Source organism: Labeo rohita, chromosome 23, assembly GCF_022985175.1.
Source record: "Labeo rohita strain BAU-BD-2019 chromosome 23, IGBB_LRoh.1.0, whole genome shotgun sequence".
Taxonomy (NCBI): domain Eukaryota; kingdom Metazoa; phylum Chordata; class Actinopteri; order Cypriniformes; family Cyprinidae; genus Labeo; species Labeo rohita.
In genome coordinates this window covers 4,252,387-4,273,922 of record NC_066891.1, presented here as the reverse complement: position 1 = coordinate 4,273,922, position 21,536 = coordinate 4,252,387, and the positions used below count along the sequence as shown (strand labels likewise).

Below are 21,536 nucleotides of genomic sequence, written 5' to 3'. Positions count from 1 at the left end.
AGAACCTGCAAGACATTTTATGTAAAATTTAATTTAAATATTCGTTTTTTAGATTAATTCATGGAGATAACGATAGAAAGGGCTATAGTTTAGTAGAACATTGCTGCCATCTACTGGAAATTGAACACTGGAAATTTACTTCAAAAATTGAACAATAACATCACTGTATGCTAGAGAAGTGTTCAAACAAAAGTGTTGTGTAGGAATACTAGATGTAATTATTCTTGCTGTTTGTGTTTAATTTATAATGTGACTTAGGCAGCATCTAATTTTTCATAGTTTCACTGGAAACCATTTAAAATAAGGTTAATTTTCCATAACTAACATTAACAAAAATAACAAATCATTGTTAGTTCAAGTTAGCTAATACATACCTTATTGTGTTACCGTTTCACTATCAGCAGTTTTTTTTTTTGTTTTTTTTTTAATAACCAGTGTGTTCATAATAAATACATTAAAAAGTAATATGGTAAGACACCAATTTGCAATATCAAGCAGCAAAACGAACTGTTTTGTACAGCTAAAAATAGCTGGATGCACATGAGACCGGAAGCGAGATCATAAAATGTACAAATGTCCATGCTTAGTCTCACGGGTAAAAAAAAAAAGGGGGGATAAAACAATTTACACCAGTATAGGCCTGCTTGTAATATAAACAGTTACATGAGAGATTACATCAAGAGAGGAAAAACCTTTAGTGTGTCACAGTGGTATTGCAGCAGATTACACACTTTACAATGTAGCAAATTAGCTCAAAAGGGAAATGTATATAAATAATTACAATTAATTAAGCTGCCAGTAGCAACTGTTGCAGAATTAATATTGTCATCAACCAATCTGTTTGAACATTTAGTGTAATTTCACATCAGCTTTAAGCAATATTTTCGTGGCCACAGAAAATAACATTCTTACAGCATTAATGCATGTGGCTTGATCAGAATTATAAAAGGGACATTAATTTACAAGGCAAAATCAGAAACTCATGTAATTGTACAATACTTGCATTGCCTTGGTCATTGAATGAGCTTCCGAATGTAGTCTTGGATGAAAGTCTTGATGGTTTCAAGGTTTGGACTTGCAATCATGTTCCTCCAGGTCTGAAAAGTGATGAACTCCAAAGATGTTCTGGTTCAGTGGTGATTGGGAGTTTTTTCCCAGGTGGAAAGTAAAGAAAAACCAAGAGCTGAGAGAGAGATCCAGCTGAAATCTGAAGGTCTTTGGTGAATGAAAAGACTAGACCGAAGCCTGGCACAAGCTTAGGTAGTCCTTAGAAGAGATCTAGCTCATCCTTGTCATCCTCTTAGGATCTAAAAGAAGCGCAGACTGGCTTGTTTGAGGCCTGCCACTCATGGCTGCGCAGGTACAAACTTAGCAACAAGAATATGGGAAGGTGATGAGAGACGAGTGAAAAGACTAAAAAGCGGCAGGCGGGTCACTGGTGTGAGGCCTTTATCTCCTATTGAAGTCACACCTCCGGGAGGTCATAGAGCAATGGTGACTTTCACTTCTTTGAGGGAAAGTTTACGACTCTTTCTTTCAGAGCATGGTATTTTGCATTTTTAATTTGATTGGGTGTTAATGCAAAACTACAAAAAAATTCTTAAAACACTAATATGTTGCATAAATATGAATATATACACCATCTTTTAGATCATAAAGAGACCAAACATAGTATATGTGGGATTATACTAACTAGTGATTTATCATAACACATGCATAAAACAGTATACAGTACAAAAGACAATATACAAGAACAGTAATAATATACACAATGACCTGGGGATATGTGTGTTCGTTCACAGAAAGGTTTGTCTAAGAATTAATGAAAGAAGTCATTTTCTATAGCATTCTTTTAGGTCATAAAGGACATACAGTCTGGCAGAGGTGTCCTGGCTGCTATAGTAATCAGAGGCCTGGTGGGCCATCTGAGATGTCCCGCCACCCAGTGTTGTGGATTAGGTGAAGGGTCTATGATTATTTGTTAATCTCATGAATAATTTATTTGGTAAATCTAAATGAACTATTGTGTGTCTGATTGGCCCAAATGCTACATTAAATAGGTACAGCATTTTTTTTTTTCCAAACTTTAACTATTAAACTAAAAAAATATAATTCTTTCAAGGCTAAAACTATTAACATTAGGTTGTAACATTAAGTAACATTATGTCTAAAAACAGATGGAAACTCCTGTGAATGTTGGAAAGTGTACTAATGTATCACTCTTTGGATCCTCTGCTGTGGCAGATGATATTGAATGGCTCAGGAGAGCGGACCAAACTGACAATCCCATTCATGTTTGGACCCTTCGCACCAGGTGGCCAGGAGAAACGAATCTGCTGTAAGAGAGAAGTGGTGAAGAGGAATAGCTCCATCTTAGCTAGACTCTCACCGAGACACACCCTCGGACCTGATAAATGGAGATAAAACACAATTTTATCAACCTAGTGTTTGCTGTTGGTCTACTGAATTCATAGTCACAGGTGACTCACCCAAGGAGAAAGGAAGAAAAGACTCTGGCTTGAAGAAATGTCCATTGTCATCTAAGAAATTCTCTGGGTTAAAAGTGTCTGGGTATTTCCATTGCTCCTTGTCGGTTAAAATTGCTGTTAAGTTAGTATATACTTCGGTGCCCTAGAAAGACAATGTTTGTTAGCGAAATGATTTAAATCAAAAAACCAATGCTCCATTCATTACCTTGGGAATGTCGTATCCTCGTAGTTTTACAGGCTGAGTCGTTTCATGAAACACACCAGAGGGTACAATGTTGGCACAGCGCTGAAACTCATGAACAGTGGCGTATGTGTACGGTAGTTTGTCCCGATCATCCATGCTGGGCAAGCGGTCGTAACCCAGCACCCGAACAATCTCCTCATGACATCTCTCTGTAATGAAACAAGAGCAGACGAGTAAAGGTTTTCCAATGTCAGAATACTAGTACAAGTAAGCCACTGTAAAAAAAACAAAACAAAACAAAAAAAAACCTTTCAAAATCTTGCTCTTCTAGTTTTAACAAAGGTGCACTTGGGATGGGACTACCTGTTTTTTACAATGCCAATTTGTGTCAATCTGCATTGCTCACATAATACTCTACTGTTTAAGATACAGTACCTTGTACATGTGGGTTTTGAGTCAAGTAGATGAGCCCCCATCTGATGGTGGTCGCTGTGGTGTCGGTTCCAGCCAGGAAAAGGTCAGATACTGACATAACCAAGTTATTCTCATGAAATGTAGAGTCCTCATTGGACTTTTGCTGCTCGAATGAAAACAGAAAACATTCCAGTTTATCCAAGCATATTTAGTTCCCAAGCAGCTTACCGTGATTTCACTTCTAGGATATTGTTGGTCCTAAAACAAAATTCTTGTCACCGACTCAGAGTTAAGACTGGGAGTAAAGCCCCCACAAACTATCATCAAGGAGAGTGGATAATACAGTTTCTAGAGCGTGAGGGTCTCACTTTCTCTATCTCTAGCAGGTAGGCATCAATAAAGTCCCGAGGACTGTCTGGATCCACAGTTTCTCTGTGCGCTTTGATTGCATCCCTTATGAAAGCTTTAAACTCTTCGGCATTCTGATAGATTTTCTGATGTGGCCCTGGGAAATGTTTGATGATGGGAAGCAAGTTAAACACCTGGAAAAGGAAAAAAATCTATGTTTAACTATGCAGCATCATCTGCAGGAGTCTCCAGTCCTGCTACTGGAAGACCACCTTCCTGCAGAGTTTAGCTTCAACCAGCTCCAAAACAACTGCCTAGTTTCAAATAATCCTGACCTTTTTTTAAAGTGAAGTTAAGAACAATTTGAGCTAAACTCCACAAGGAAGTTGGACCTCCAGAAGCAGGATAGGACATGCCCAGTCAAGTAGTTCCCATTGTTGCCTACAGATTTACTGGACCATCATATGTTCCTTAATGAATAATTCTTGAGTTGAGAAGTTCAGGATTTGACATAACATAGATTCACCTCCTGATCCAGTTGGATATTAGGGTAGTCATAAGTTAAAAACATATTTAGTACTTGTTCATACCTGTCCGACAAGTGACCCTGTCTGAATGCTGTTCTCCTTCACGATTTCCAGAAGGCATGCAAAGCGCTTGTCATCATAGTCAAAACGATCCCCAAACACGATGGAGCAGATAATGTTGGAAGCGGCATTGTGTATTGCATGTTGTGGGTCGAAAGGCTTGCCTTCAACAAAGAAAACCATGTGTTAATCTCTTAAAATAGTTCTTGCCAGGGACTAAAGAGAATCTAGCCACATAAATGAATTTAAATAGCTATAAAAACAAATCTGGCTTAAGGGATTTGAAGGTAACCTAAATACTTAACCAAGCATTTATTTATCTGCGTGATGTAGCATGTTTAAGAATCTACAGCAACTCTAAACAGAGTCTAAAATTCTCAATAACCTTCCAATTTGAGCATTTCAGGAACCAGGTAAGTGCTTTCCTCTGTCACACGTTCCTCCAAAGACTTCTTCCCCAGGCCAAAGTTCCTGAGCGTGTGCAGAGCAAACCGTCTCTGCTGCCTCCAGGAGTGACCATATGTGGCCATTATGATACCTTATAGTGAGAGAACAGATCTTCAGAGTTCAAAGGATATACAAAGGCAAGAAGAATAAAGACAGACAACTTGAATGCATATGGTCTTGACCAAGATGGTCTACAAAGTTGACCTTGCAATTACTTTGCGTTTTCAGTTTTCATTTTAAAGGTGCAGTATGTAATCTTGACAGCTAGTGGTTGAATGGGTACTGCAGTCCAAATACAAATCTTACAATGGAAGCCTTAAGCATACTTAATTTTTGTATGTGTACGCTAGCGTCCACACATGCGCTCTGGAAAGCTTCATCCATGTCCAGTGTCTGCTTTATTTTTTCCCCTAAGTTATGACCGATAACAAATATTTTTGAACTATTTTAAACCAAACTTGGGCCGTCTCGTACCCTCTTACTTACAAGTAGGGCTGCCCTCGACTACAGATTTTTAATCGCATGTTTATTAATAAACCATTTAAATCATAATAATGAGCCTTTAATTGCCTACATAGCCTAATAAGCGATCAAGCATGCACATAAAGCTTGCCAAAGCACACCAGGGGCTGCATTAACTTAATAATTTACTGACAAACTATTTTTTTGTTTTCGGCTTTAGAGATGAATACAGTGAAAATGACTTAACATCTCTGCAATAGCGAAGCGCATGTTTCATATGGATTACATAGTCTGAGACCATTTGTTTTCCATTTAAATTGGTTAATTTAAAAGTAGACATTTTGCTTTCTATAGATATATTTTCAATGTCTAGGCAAGTATACACAAAGTTTTGGTTTATCTTGTTTTTGACACGCTCAAGTTTAGAGAACGAGACAGCAGAAAGCACATCCTGTTTGCATTCATTATTTTACAAAAGCACAAAGTTTTGTTGTTATTGTGAGTGCACACAAATAGACAGGGTTTTTACAGAATCGAAAGATGTATTACTCTTATCTGTATTACCAAAAAGGACAGAGTATTTTAAGTGCAAGTGACAGCACCGGCGCATCCATATGTCATGCAGGGAAAGTGCTACTATTTAGCTTCCACACTCCGCACAGACACTTCAACAGTGCATTTTTCGGTGACCATGTAAAGTTGCTTCTACTTACATATTTTAGATGATAAGTCTCATTTGACATTGATGAATGACAGGTGAGCGTTTGGATGTCCTGCCCCAATGTACTGTATTACCACATGGACCAGCCATTAACGATCTGTCCGTCACAGACTGTGTGACTTTGCCACTTCCGGTGGATTTTTTTTTTCCTTAGACTAAGCAACTAATGAAATTGTGGTTGACCAAGACTGTTCTTGTCGACTAAAGGTTAGCCAACTATTAGGGGACAATCCTACTTACAAGCTTTTGTCAATGTAAGCATCTGTTGTTGTTGCAGTCACCACTATTTTATTGTTGTTGGTGTCCTGTCTGTTTAGTTTCATTTTGTACTGTGAAACCAATGGGACGTTGTTGTCACCTTGTGGAACAACTGGTTACTGCAAAATAACTTCAATGCGCATGTGCGACCAGCATGTACAAAGTACAGGGGTTACAAAAATCATGCGGTGTGCGTACTATTCTGATGACAAAATTCGCATCACACGCGCTGTATGTTCACCTTCGTGTACGCATAAAAAGTGAAGTATACTTTGGGCTTTATACTGTAAACCAACATATACTGATCAAACTTAAAATGTCTATGCGCATTCAAAAATGCTTCTGGTCACATACCATTTCAGATGGATGCTGAAGCTTTTTAGGTCGGGTAGAATTGTTTGCTGGTTGTTTTCCACCAAAATCAAAACATTCCGACAGAGTACAGTCAGAAAATTACATATAGCAGCTTTTACATTTTTTATACTAGTACCCTACAACACCAACATTTTCAGTGCAGGCCAGTACTGACCATATCCTTCAGTGATCCAGATTAGAAGTGGTATAGCTGGCCTTCCTGAAAAAGATGAAGCATTTTGGACCAGGGCTTCCTTCGTGATCTGGATTGTATTGAGAAATATTGATGGCTTTCTTCCAAGATATAAAGTGGTCATCTCTCCATATTGAGATAACTGCACAGAGAAGATATGACAATACTTCAACACAACTACGGCGGTTTAGACATTGTCTCACTTGTGAATGCAGTCAAAATACAGTAGCATGTACATTTTACAGAGTAAAGGCCCCGAAATACTTTAGATAACCTTAAGCTTAACATATTCATACTAAAAGCCAAAAAAAAAAAAAAAAAACACTTTAATTTTGATGTCATTAGGACTTTAAAGATTTGAAGGCGGCATTTAATTTCTGCAAAGAAATTACAACGAAACACGAGTTATGCAAAGCAACTTGGAGAAACTTCCAAGGCAAGTTTTCCAAAACCATGAACAGAATGAAAGGAAAGAGCGGAGATAAGGCGGGGAGTAGCCAGTGGTGGAGCCAGGATGTTTTTTATAGGGGTGGTCAGGGAGGGGACATTAAAACAAAACAGTGATCATAATCATGCTGAGGTTGTGTAGTTTTAACCAGTCTGGGATGGCACAGAAATGTTCATTATTTCAATATAAAAATGTGTTTGACCATAAAGTACCAGACTATTTTAGTGCCTAAAACACAACCGAATACAGTACATTTGTATTTGAGATATTTTTGAATTAGATCAAGTCATACTGAGTGAACAGTTGTAGTATTATTCCTCACCTCCTGGTATTTTAATAAAAGGGTTCACTATAGCTTTATTGCTCAGTCAGCTTCGTTCTGGTTCTCAAACCCCCCAAAAGCTTGTTCCCCAACACTGAACAAGCATTGAACATTGCATACTCATGGATGAGACATGAGTAAGAAGGTGAAAAAGCACATACATTCCAGAATCAAAAATAAAGTTATTTTACGCATTTAAATGCTTTCGTTTTCGTTTGTACTCTTCAATTTAACAGTAAATAAATTAGAATAGATTAGAACCATGCAAATTTTCTACTATGAGTGTACTGTGTTCACAATAACCTTTGCATTAAATTACAAATAAAAATCAGCCAACATATCCGATTGCGCCTTATCTCGAATTGCAGAATATATTTTTTGTACATGCATTTAAGAGACGTTCTATTGAGTGATGCACATACAGTATGCATGCATGCACAGTTTGCAGCTTTAGTTGCCTTTTGGTAGTTTCGTGTCTTAACTGACGACACGACTACATTGTACGCTCATAGTTTCTTGCGCGCTTTATTTATGTTGAAGAGAGATGCACGCTCATACTCACGTAAAGTTAAGCATGCCACCTACGGGGCATGTTGTCACACTTCACATGCTTTCTTTTGAGGTAATTAACGAAAAACGTATACACTGTAATTATGAAACAAAGCGACATATTTGTAATAGACAAATGTGAAATTAACGTGGATAAAAATTATACTCTAAACTCCACGTGGGTTTACACAAACTGAGAAATTCAAAAAATGCTAGGTTGTATACTCCCCTACTTTGACTCTTAACTGCTGCTAATCATTATGCTTTTGTCTATAATATACTGACCATTGGTAGCCGTCTCACACAGATACATTTTATCATTGCATCGTTGTTGTGTTTAGGTGATACACGCGACAGGCGCGACGCATATTTACATAATCTACACCCCGCCTCCGTTAGCGCGGGGACACCAGAACGTTCGAATACAGTTTGCCTTCGCTCAGACTTTTCGAACGTTCTTTGCCTCCAAACGAATTTCGTTTGAAATATAGAACACAAAAACAAAGCCACTCACCGATCTGATGAACTCCATGGGGTTCTTTAAAAAATACGGTATGGTTCCTACAAAAGGCAGCGGCGTGGGACCAGGTGGAGTTTGACCTCTGTAGGAATTAATCCTGAAGATTTCAAACACTACTATAAAAATGAAAAACAGAGACAGAGCCAGGCCTACAGAGGCCAGATCTAACTTAAGAAGAGTCGTCCACATGACAGATACTTTTCAAGACAAACACAAGAGCAGCAGACGATGGTGAGCATTATAAAGACAGAGCAATAGGGGAGGAGACAGTGGGAGTTTCATGTTTCAGTAGCTATGCTGGTTATTACTGCTTTAGCTGCCTTCAAGACATGAAGACACACACAACACTCATTTTCCCTGTATAAAACACACTGGATCTAAGCAAAGTTCACTCACTGCAAAGATGAACAAACATGCTTGTTGCAAGTTTAGTAAATGACTGACTAGCTCAAAGTTGTGATGATGTTCATTGTTGACACAATCTCAGCCCAGCCAATGTAAATTGTACACCCTAATCTTGTCTTTATTAATAAGACTATGCAAGAGGTATGGAAAGGGATAGTGACAGCGAAATGACAGCAAAGGTAAGGCATTGAGTTTTCAGTTCATATATTATAAAATGCATTTAAAAAGATATATAAAAGGCAACGCGTAAGCATGTTGGTTTGCTTTTTCTTTATTTTTTTGGTCTTTTCTTGATTTTTTTTCTTGCCTTTTTTTTTTGTCTGTTTTCTTGGTTTGCTATAGGGAAGTTTTTTGGCACTACATAATTGTCTTATTGGGTTGTTATGTTCGATTTTTCCTATCTAAAGCCTTTGTCCTTACGCAAGCAAAATAGGAATACAGCTAATAAAAATAAAGTGAATACATTTTAAATCCTTATTTTACACATAAAATAAAAACACTTTTTGGACCCCTTCAAAAATAGGGGTATTAAAATATTTGACATTTCGTATCACAAATCAATGTGATGATACACACAGAAATAAAAGGAAAATAAAACATAAAAACTGTACAAAAATGATAAAATTCATTTTTAAAAAGTTTCCAAATGACCAAATGATGCAAAGTTAGTCTCTTTTGTTTTCTCTATAAGGACCTTGGGCATTGGTTTACAAAGTAAAGTGTCTTTCTTCATTTCTTCTGCTGAATGTAGTTGAGATTGCCGTGACGACCGTGTTGAATCAGCGGATAATGTTGATTTGCCACCACAGAACCTGCAAGAGATGGGAAAAAAAAAAAAAAAAAACAGGTTGTTATGAGTGGAAATGTTTCCTGGTTTATTAGCCTGTGCACCTGTTGCCTTTAAAAAACAGATAGGAACGTGTTGCATGAATTAAATAGTTTCTCTCAATGCACAGAAACAGCAAACATGCTTGGAGAAATGTTGCTAATGTTAAGGTTATATTTCATCCCAAAATCAAAAACTTTTAGCATCATGAAATTATCTTGCAGTCTGAAAATAAGACAACTAAGCATGATTCTCATAAATAAAACAAATATATAAAACAAAAGTAACGTGTCGGGTTGCTCTTTTTTTTCTGTCTAATGGCTAGGTTTGCAATAGGAAAGGTTTTTGGCAAAAATTAAATAAAATAAAATGTTGGTTTGCTTTCTCTCTTATATTTTTGGTATTTTCTGGATTTCTTTCTTTTTTTTTGTGTGTGTATTTTGTTGTATATGAAATTACATAAATTAGCGACACGTCATGAAGTTTTTTTTCTTCTTTTCTTAATTTTATAAGTAAAATAAAAAATAAGCAACACATTATGATGGTTTGCTTTTGTGATTTTTATTTTGGTCTTTTCTTGATTTTACCCTGCCAAAGGGAAGACTTTTGGCACTAAATAACTGACAATGCGTTTGATCTAAGGCCTTAGTCCTTAAGCAAGCAAAATAAAATAAAAAAATAAAATAAGCAACACGTCATGATGGTTTGCTCTTTCGATTTTTATTTTGGTCTTTTCTTGATTTTACTCTGCTAAAGGGAAGATTTTTGGCACTAAATAACTGACTTGTTGAGTTTGACGTAAAGTCTTAGTCCTTAAGCAAGCAAAATAAAACAACATACAATAAAATAAAATTTAGCAATTTGTCATGAACGTTTGCTTTTTCAATTTTTTTTTTTTTGGTCTTTTATTGATTTTATTCTGATTTTTTTGGATAAAGGGAAGATTTCTGGCACTAAATAACTGACTTATTGCGTTTGATCTAAGGCCTTTGTCCTTAAGCAAGCAAAATAAAATTAAATAAAAACACGTCACGATTTGTTTTTGGTCTTTTCTTGATTTTACTGTGTGTGTATTTTATTTGTTTTTTTGTTTTGCTACAGAGAAGATTTTTGGCACTAAAAGGTTCAAATTCAATTCAATTCAAATTTATTTGTATAGCGCTTTTCACGATACATATCGTTGCAAAGCAACTTTACACCAAATGAACGTTTTTACAATATATGTAGTAGTAGCTTGATGTACATATGGCAGAGATGTGTGGTAAAAAGGGAAGGCTAAAGGGAAGATTTTTGGCAATAAATAATTGACTTATTGGGTCTGATCTAAAGCCTTAGTCTTTAAGCAAGCAAAAAAAAAAAAAAATAAATAAATAAAAACACATCATGAAGGTCTGCTTTTTCAATTTTTGGGGGGGTCTTTCATTAATTTTATTCTGCTTTTTTTTGGCACTAAATAATTGACTTATTGGGTATGATCTAAGGCCTGAGTCCTTAAGCAAGAAAAATAAAATAAAATAAAATAAAATAAAATAAAATAAAAACGCATCATAAAGGTTTGCTTTTTTAATTTTTTGGGGGGTCTTTTATTAATTTTATTCTGCTTTTTTGGGGCACTAAATAATTGACTTATTGGGTTTGATCTAAAGCCTTAGAAGCAAGGAAAACAAACACATCATCAAGGTTTGCTTTTTAGATTCTCTCTCTCTCTCTTTTTTTTTTATTTTGCTTTTTTTTATTTTTTTTTTTGCTAAAGAAAAGATTTTGGCACTAAATAATTGACTTATTGGGTTTTATTCTAAAGCTTTAATCTTTAAGCAAGCAAGCAAGCAAAAAAAAAAAAAAAAAAAAAAAAAAAATTATATATATATATATATATATATATATATATATATATATATATATATATATATATATATATAGACGTGTTACTATATTTTGGCAACACGTCAAAAAGGTGTGCTTTTTTTTGTCTTTTTGATTTTATTCAGCTTTTTTTGCTATTAGGAACATTTTTGGCACTAAATGGTTGACTTACTGGGTTTGAACCTTGTGCATATGTTCTTTTTTTTCAGCATGTCAGACAGAACAGTTCTGGTACCTTGTGAGATGAAGGGTTTGTTGGGCTGCTGCAGGTAGGGTGGCAGACGGTAGGGCATGAAGGATGGAGACAGCGAATATGGAGCAGCATTGCTGTGATCCCAGGACCGAGAGCCTTGACTCACACCACCAAACTGAGATGGGAAATTACCATCTGAGATATAGAGAGACAACAGTGAACATACGGCAGAGCAAAATAACCAACACCATTTTTAAACTGTCACTCAACCATTATGAAACCACAAGCTTTCAGCTCACATTCCCTATTTAGACTAGTTTTAAAAATCAAGGTTTTCATTTGACTTTGACTTCAAAGGGTTACAGGTGAAGCGGCTCTAATCAAGAACAAGCAAGTCTACAAGTCTAGTAAAACCAGTTCCCATTGTTTAGTTTAACAGCTGTGGAGTCACCCGGTGAACCCAATACACCTGTGAGACTTACCTGAGCTCACAAACACACACTGCACTGATTTCACTCATCTCTAAACACAACAATAAATTTAGCAGCAAATAATGTAGAGCAGGACTTTATCAGGATTTGAAACACTTCAGACTACTAAACTATAGGTTAATATTTTCCTAACCCCCACCCCAAAAAAAAAAAAAACATTGAACATGAACATTTATTTATGCATTTATTTATTTGCCATTTGCCCACAAAATATCAAATTATTTAGCAATTACTAAACAGTATTTTTCATTTGATTTCATATTAGAACAAATTGTAAAGAGGGTCCTATAATTATTTTTTACTTTTTTGGGGATTAAATATTTTATTTCACGAGTCATTGCATTTTAATGGAATATTTAAAAAAAAACATATATATTTTATAGAAAATGTATTTTAAAAATTAACTGTATAAAAAGTTCTCAAAATGGATTCTAAAAATATTAAACAATATCGTTTTAGATTTTTTCCTTCTGTAAAAAAAAAAAAAAAAGCAATTTAGTTACTTATTAATTAGATTATGGTTTTAATTAAACTCTCAATAAATAAATAAATAAATAAATATATATATATATATATATATATATATATATATATATATATATATATATATATATATAACATTTAACAAAAAATAATTACTACAAATAATATTTATTTTAATTACAAAAGCAAAATAATAATGTAATTACAAACGCTTTTAATTGTACACCGCACATTTCAAATGACAAAATTCTCTTTTGCATTATAATAAAAAAAAGTTACGAAAAAGGTAAGGCAAAATACAGCTTTATATTTGTTGTCCTTTTGATTTTGACACATTAGAATTTTTTTTAAGAATAACTTGCTCTCTTTATAGAATAATTACTAAAAATAGATTAATTTATATATATACACACACACACACACACACACACACACACACACACACACACACACACACACATATATATATATATATATATATATATATATACACATATATATATATATACACATGTATGTGTATATGTGTGTGTGTGTGTGTGTGTGTGTGTGTGTGTATGTATATATATATATATATATATATATATATATATATATATATATATATATATATATATATATATATATATATATATATATGCGATGATACATATTCTGAGATCTTCCGAATGAGTCGCGATTCTCTTTGGAATCGATTCTAAGCTTAGATTTTAACAGCAGATGGTGCTCTAATCTATTTTTGATTCACACAATCAAACGCTCATGAAGAAGACTGCTGAAGAGAACTTGTGCATTTGGCTGAGTCATGTAATTTAACCTCGGCTCAGAAAGCTTTTGAGACACAAGATTAATGCAAACAGTCCACTGTGAACACCCTTGTAATTCGCATCAACCTTTTCAAATTGTATGAATGATTATTTTAGGTTCAATTGCGTGTAAGGATTTGGAAACAAGCAGAGCACGGCTGTTTCTAAAGCAAGAAAACTAAGCTCAGAATCAATTTGAGAAAGAATTGTGATGTGTTCGGAAAATCTCAGAAACGATGCTGAGTCATATCTCGCAACGATTTATCGTCCCGGCCCTAAATCTGCGTGATATTTGTGTAAAATATCCTTAAAGGAGCTTACTAGGTTTTGAAACCGAGCGAGAGACACATTAACCAGTGAGTGTGAGCACCACGTGTGTGTACCTGTCTTGTTTACTGTGCCATTTCCCACCAGTGGCCCCGGATTGAGATGGTGATTGTGCCAGGGGTGCCCCCTATCTCTGGCCGGGCCGCCGCCCACTCCACCAGCCACCCGTGCCGTCGACGGCTGAGCGAAAATGATGCTGGGGTCGTTCAGGTTCATGGGGGCGGGGCTCACCGTCTGCCCACCTCCGTTCCCGCCTCCGCCGCCCCGGACGGCAAACTTCAGGCCCGGAGAGGACGGGTGGCCGGAGGCAGTGGTGGCCCCGGAGGCCGGGATGAGAGGGCCGTGGATGGGCCAGGAGCCCGAGGTGAGGGGAGGCTGCTGTGGGTGGGCGGGGAGAAGGCCCAGCGCAGAGAGGCCAGCATGATACTGGCCCGGGTGGGAATGAGGGAAGCTGAAGAGGGGAAGCTGGACCTGGGGAACCTGCTGCGGCTGCGGTTGTGAGGGTTTGGAGGTAGAGGACGCAGAGGAAGGCTTGCTGTTCTGGGGTGAGATGGACGCCTGGCTGTAGGGAGACGGCTGAGGGGAGTATGGAGGCGTCTGACGTGTATCAGACTGGATGGAGACAAATAAAAAAAGTGTCAGTTTATCCAAAAACCATAATGACAATACAAAAGTAAATTCTGTTGCTGGGTGATGTTAAATATTTGCTATACATTTTGCTTAACAAAAATTAAGCAAAACTTTGGATATCACAAAGTTAATACACTTTTCATATTGATACTTGAAGTTACTATCAGAAAATATCAGCGTATATAAGCTTCTAAAACTTTTCTTCAGTTAAAAAAAAAAAAGGTTTAAGATTAAAAGGTAGTTACTAAATTATTTATATTAGAATAATATATTTATATATATAAAGTTATAATTTTTCTTAGATTATTTTGTGAAAATTAATTGCTAATTACTGAAAATAAATACTATTATCAATAATAAAATTATAAAATAAATATAATTACTAAAAAATAGTATTTAGTGAAGATTAATAAAAAAATAGATTTATTACTTAATTACAAATAATAATAATAATAATAATTACAATAATATTAACAGAAATAATATATACTTATTATATTTTATATTAATATTATAAAATAAAATAAATTATATTATTACTAAATAATACTACAAATATATACTGCTATCTGGCATCAGTAATTACTAAGAATAATTAGACAATTTATTATGAAAAAAATCAGCGTGCCATAAAACCGTCATAGTAGTTTTTGCAAGATTTTTTAAGTTATTGTCCATAAGTAGTGTAAAAGTTTTTAAAAACTTAGTTTCTTCAGTAAAAAAAGTAATTACTAAAAAGAATTAAATTATTAATTATATTAGAATTATATAATTATTTATATATAAAGTTGTAATTTTTCATAGATTTTGTAAAAATGAATGACTAATTACTAAAAATTAATACTTAAAGTAAAAAAAATGTAAATGCAAATATAAGTCAAGTCACCTTTATTTATATACCGTCTTTAACAATACAGAATTGTGACAATAGATAATAGATATAATAGACAAATTAATTACTAAATAATGTTTTTATTTAGTGAAAATTAATATAAAATGATTTATTACTTATAATCATAAATATTATACTAGTAACAATATATAATTCATAATATACATATTAAATTAATTCTAAACATTAATAAATATTTAATTACAAAAAAATTATGAACGCAAATATAAATATAACTTATATAAAACAAATCTAATTACTAAATAACTGTTTATTACTTATAATTATAAATATTATAACAGTAATGAATAATATACATTTTATAATATATATTAAATTATTTCTAAATAATATTAGAAATACTACCAGTCATTAGTAATTACTAAAATAATTAGATAATTTATTATGAAAATATTATCAATGCAAATATAAATATAACTCATATACAACAAAAATCTAATTACAAAATAACTGTTTTATTACTTACAATTACAAATATTATAATAGTAATTAATAATATATACATGTATAATATCCTACTAAATTAATTTTTAAATACTATAAAAACAAACTACCAGTCATCAGTAATTACTATAAATATTTAGATCATTTATTAATATAATTAACAATAAACTACTAAAAAAATTCAAATAAATTTAATAAGATAATTTATTAATATAGTTAAAATTAAAATTACTGATTTTTTTTACTTAATAATATATTAATAAATAATAAAATAAATACAAATAAAAAAACATGTATAATATCCTACTAAATTAATTTTTAAATACTATAAAAACAAACTACCAGTCATCAGTAATTACTATAAATATTTAGATCATTTATTAATATAATTAACAATAAACTACTAAAAAATAAGATAATTTATTAATATAGTTAAAATTAAAATTACTGATTTTTTTTACTTAATAATATATTAATAAATAATAAAATAAATACAAATAAAAAAATACAATATAAATATAAATAAATATAAATTAAATAAAACATTTATTGACTGAAGATTACTCAAATAATAAGATTAATTATAACTATGAATAAATAATACATGAATAAATATAAATAAATACATAAATAAATACATAAATATTAAGTTTAGGTGCTTACACAATAATTAGATTAATTATAACTATAAATAAATAATACATGAATAAAAATAAATAAATAAATAAATATATATATATATTACGTTTACGTCCTTACGCAATAATTAGATTAATTATAACTATAAATAAATAATACGTGGATAAATATAAATAAATAAAAAAAATATTAAGTTTAGGTCCTTACACATTCAGAGGGCTGCCTGTTCCGCCCCCCTCGATCCTGGACTGAAGCACCTTGAGGAATGGGGATGGACTGAGAGCTCGCCATGGCCCGGACCATGTGAGGAACTGGAAATAAACCAGAGTAAATCACAGTCAAACGCTTTTATATGCTGCCCCCTATTGGACACTGATGAGTCAAGACTGTTTAGTTTTAAGGGGGGGGGGCATTGCATAGTAAATCTAAAGTACAAACGGCTGAATGAAGTTGAGCAGTACCTGGTCCAGGCGCCGCTCTCTGACGGAGGTGTTTGTAATCGGGACAGTCTCTCCTCACGTGACCCATATCACCACACTGAAAGCAGCGTCTCTCTCTAGGCTCTCTGTCCTCCTCCCTGACCTCCTCCTCACGCTCGTTCTCCTTTTTCTTCATCCTGAAAACAAACTGTCTCAGCTCAGCACGTTGTTTGCTGTAAGTAGTAATAGTTTTTGCATGTGTAAAAAGCACACCTGCGCCTTTTTGGGCAGTCCTTCATATAGTGACCGATCTTCCCGCAGATCCGACAGCAGCGGTCATTAGGAGCCAGTTCGCCGTCTGTCAGCACCTTTGAGTCAAAGAAGTAATCCTGACAGAGAGACAGAGACATGAAGATGAAATGAGATGTGAAATGAAGGTTAACGATGCTCAGGAGCAGTTTTAGTGTGACTCACGGCCTCAGTTCCTGGCTGAGGGTAAAAAGGGGTGCCGAAGAGCTTCCTGCCGTTAATGAAAGCCTTCATGATGAAGTTAGTCACTGGGTACAGAGGGCAGAGAGAACGAGTGAGACATAATTAACCGTACAATCAATAGAACTGCGGTTTAGAGCAGAAAAATATGTGAAAACCGTGGGACGGGATAGTTCTGCTTACTTTTGCGAGAGACACCGGCACCGAGATTGTGATTCAAGTCAAAGGGATCTGTTGAAAATAAATAATGTAAAAACATAATATTTAACCTTGCTAGGGGTCACCTAACAATTGTCTTGTTGAAATAAAATACTGCAAAATTATAGACAACAAACTAAATGTCACATTTAGTGAAGTTCTCTCAACTTTGGCTAAACATACAATACTAAAACAAACAAACAAAAAACAAACAAACAAACAAACAAACAAACAAACAAACAAACAAACAAACAAAATAAATAATAATAATAATATTACTTATTATATAAATAAGTTTTCTTTGTGAAAAAAATAAAAACAAGTTTTACTTTATTTTAATGCATTAAACATTTTAAAAAGTACCTGGAAAAAAAGGAATAATAAAAATTAACACTTATAAAACTAAAAAGAAATTGTAAAAAAAATAAAATATCAATAAAAATATTACAATTACAAATATAAACAAAAATATAAACGATCTATTATGAATTTAGTGAAACAATCACTAAATATATTTAATTATAAATTAATTCTAAATTATATTATAACAGATTTTTTTAAACTACTTCAATGCATTAAACATTTTAAAATGTACTTGGATATAAAGGAATAACCAAAATTAACACACTTATAAAATTAAAAACATATAAAAATAATAAAATATCACAAAAAAAACAAAAACAAAAACAAAAACAAAAAACAAAAAAAAACACACACAATTATTATACAATTATAAATAAACAAAAATATAAAATATCTACTATCTATCTTTGAGTATTTTGTGAAACAATTACTTCTTAATAAATAAATAAATAATATAAACAAGTGATTATATATTAATTTACATTTAATTATAAATGATTTCTAAATAATATTTTAAAAATGTAAATAAAAACAGATTTTTTAAAACGGTATTTTACTACGTTAAACATTCTAAAATGTATCTGGAAACAAAGGAATAAATAAAATTAACATACACTTATAAAACTAAAAAAGTATAAAAATTAATAAAATATCAATAAAAATATTAAAATGATAAATATAAACAAAAATATAACCTATTTATCTTTGTGTATTTATATATCACATATATTTCTTAAATAATATAAACAAGTAATATTAACTTACATTTAATTATAAATTAATTTTAACTAATATTATAAAAATGTAAATAAAAACATTTTTTAAAACTATTTTAAAAGCACTGAACAGTTTAAAATTTGGAAACAAAGGAACTAAAACTAACATACACTTACAAAGCAAAAAACATATAAAGGAAAAAAATGTCAATACAAATATTACAATTATTACAGTTTAATATAAACATTATAAAATATTAAAAAATATATTATAAATATGAAATATTAACACTAAATATAAAAAAAAAATAAACTGTAATATTTTCCTTTTTGTATTTACCAAAACAACCAACTACAGATTTCTTATCAATTATAAATAAATAATATAAACAAAGGATTCTATATTAATTTACATTTAACTATAAATAATAGAATAAAAATGTAAATAAAGTGTTTTTTGTTTTTTTTTTTACTGTATTTTAGTACATTGAACATTTTAAAATGTACTTGGAAAGGATGGATGGAATAACTATAAAATACTATTATAAAAAGAAAAAAGTACAAAATTAATAAAATATTTAATCTGAAATCCATGTTTTTTTTATGATATTAGAATGCATTATGTATCAGTGTTTGGGCTTATAAAAATGGTTTTAAAAAAATGTTTTTTAATTCAAAACAGTCTGAGAAAGGCTGATCTAATGAGTTTGAATTAATTAAACAAATGAATAAACAAAATGTCTGAATTCTAACGTTTGCGTACCTCAGAACAGAACGACAGCCAAGTCAACGCATGCCGATAATAAAGCGTTTCATACCTTCGATTGCGATGCATTTGGACGTCCACTGTTTCTCAAAAGTGGTGAGGCGTTTGCGCTGGCGGATGGAGATGACGTACTCTTTAAAATCAAACTCTTCTGTGTAGAAGCGCAGCAGGCCGAGCCACAGCTCCCCGACCGTCTCCTTGTTCTGATGGAGCTCCGGAAGACGCCGCCGCTGGACACAAAACACGTTAACTGATGCATGCTGGGAGCACTTTAAAATGCAACGGGCTGCATAATTTTATAATATATGAAAGATATACACTATCAGTTACCATTTTTCATTGTGCATCTAGTGACAAGCAATTACTAAAAATAATCATATTATTTAATTTAATAAAAAATAAATAAATCTCAAGCCTGCTTACCAGCTCATCAAGGTCATCGAAAAAGAAAGCGTTCCAGCCGTCCACCATCCTCTGAGGAACAGTGTTCCCATCAAATATCTGCAGAAGAAACATAAGAAATCAATTCTAGCTTATTTCTTTCTAACACAAACATTTATTGACTTACAAAAAGCACCATGTTTTTTTTTTTTTTTGTATATTGTGTAATGGTACAAGGGTTTTGTACCTCTTGTAATACTGGGATGACTGGTGGTTGTCTCTGTTGTAGGAAATACAGCACCATGAGGATGTAAGCATAGGAGGAGAGACTTCCTCTGGAAGCATCGCCAATGTCACAGCGCTGCAAAACACATTTACAGATTCAAAATCTTTTTTTTCCCCCCTAGAATGCATGTTATTATACACTATAGTACAAAGTATAATTTTTTTTGAAGAGAGCAGTGACATGCTACATACACTTAAAAAAACTGTTTATTAGAAAATGTTATTTTATGACGCCTTATTAATTTAGAAATGAGGACATAAAACTATATATTTAATTAGTTTATTTTTCTTCACTATTTCTTACCAGTATACACACATGGAAACATCTGTGGCATCCAATCTTTCATTCATCATGTGTATTTCATTAAAAACAACAATAAAACGTTCTAATGGTTGAAGTGGACTCCAACTCGTTAACATAATTTACATTGTTGTCTTTTCTGAGGTATATAACATTAAGTGACTATTCACAAGCTGTTTTATTCACAGTATAATACAGTAAATTATTGGAAATAATATTTAATGTCTTCCATTCATTACTTGTAGTGCCCAGCCACCCAGTAATCACAATAATTTTGTGCTTTGTTGCTTGGTCAATATTTCGACCTTATCTCGTAATTTCGAACTCACTCTCGAAACATTTAGACTTTATTCCCGTAATTTTGACTTCATACTCGAAACATTCCTACATTATTCTCAACATTATTCTATATACATTTCTACATCATTCCATAAAGTGGAAAAACATTTCCACTTCATTCTCATAATTTCAACTTTATTACCGAAATGTTGACCTTATCTTGTTATTCCGAATTCATTCTTGAAACATTTCTACATTATTCTCAAAACATTTTGATTTTCTTCTCATAATTTCAAATTTATTCTCTAAACATTTCGACTTTATTCTCATTAATTTCGACTTCATTCTCGAAACATTTCTACATTATTCTCAAAACATTTTGATTTTCTTCTCATAATTTCAAATTTATTCTCTAAACATTTCGACTTTATTCCTGTAATATTTTTACTTCATTCTTGTAATTTCGACTTCATACTCGAAACATTTCCACTTTATTCTCGAACAACTTTGACTTTACTCTCGTAATTTCACCTTTATTCTTGTAATTTAGCCTTCATTCTTGAAACATTTCTAGATTATTCTCAAAACATTTCCACTTTATTCTCAGAATTTCTAATTCATTTTAGAAATATTTTGACCTTATTCTCGTAATTTCGAATTCATTCTCGGAATTTTAAATTTATTCTCTAAACATTTCGACTTTATTCTCGTAATTTTTTACTTCATTCTCGTAGTTTCGACTTCATACTCGAAACATTTCTACATTATTCTCATCATTTCGAATTCATTCTCGAAATATTTTGACTTTATTCTCGTAATTTCGAATTCATTCTCGTAATTTCAAATTTATTCTCTAAACATTGACTTTATTCTCGTAATTTTTTTACTTCATTCTCGTAATTTCGACTTCATACTCGAAACATTTCTACATTCTCTAAACATTTCGACTTTATTCTCGTAATTTTTTACTTCATTCTCGTAATTTCGACTTCATACTCGAAACATTTCTACATTCTCTAAACA

General features: G+C 32.7%; 2 protein-coding genes across 3 annotated transcripts in view; both read right to left on the bottom strand.

Annotated features, from left to right (window-relative positions):
• Positions 1–676: 676 nt before the first annotated feature.
• LOC127155047 (cytochrome P450 2B4-like) lies at positions 677–8,620 on the bottom strand. The gene is made up of 9 exons (XM_051097000.1): positions 8,291–8,620; positions 6,440–6,599; positions 4,408–4,560; positions 4,026–4,186; positions 3,456–3,629; positions 3,109–3,250; positions 2,695–2,882; positions 2,490–2,631; positions 677–2,407 (listed from the first exon to the last, which is right to left on the bottom strand). Exons 1-9 carry the CDS (start codon positions 8,483–8,485, stop codon positions 2,217–2,219), a joined length of 1,506 nt encoding a protein of 501 aa, XP_050952957.1. The 5' UTR covers positions 8,486–8,620; the 3' UTR covers positions 677–2,216.
• A 336-nt stretch (positions 8,621–8,956) lies between these two features.
• Positions 8,957–21,536, bottom strand: part of tut4 (terminal uridylyl transferase 4) — a 39,118-nt gene continuing 26,538 nt past the window's right edge. The window contains exons 20-30 of one of the 2 annotated variants that reach the window (XR_007825525.1): positions 19,896–20,009; positions 19,691–19,768; positions 19,320–19,497; positions 17,408–17,455; positions 17,210–17,292; positions 17,009–17,124; positions 16,778–16,932; positions 16,524–16,627; positions 14,162–14,302; positions 11,626–11,778; positions 8,957–9,513 (exon numbers count right to left, since the gene is read on the bottom strand). Coding sequence is in view for 1 of the 2 variants with exons in the window: in XM_051096984.1 (XP_050952941.1) it covers positions 9,431–9,513; positions 11,626–11,778; positions 13,747–14,302; positions 16,524–16,627; positions 16,778–16,932; positions 17,009–17,124; positions 17,210–17,292; positions 17,408–17,455; positions 19,320–19,497; positions 19,691–19,768; positions 19,896–20,009 (1,668 nt within the window). In the remaining variant the exon portion in view is untranslated. Of the gene's footprint in view, positions 9,514–11,625; positions 11,779–13,746; positions 14,303–16,523; positions 16,628–16,777; positions 16,933–17,008; positions 17,125–17,209; positions 17,293–17,407; positions 17,456–19,319; positions 19,498–19,690; positions 19,769–19,895; positions 20,010–21,536 lie in introns of both variants that reach the window. The other variant, XM_051096984.1, reaches the window with a different exon arrangement.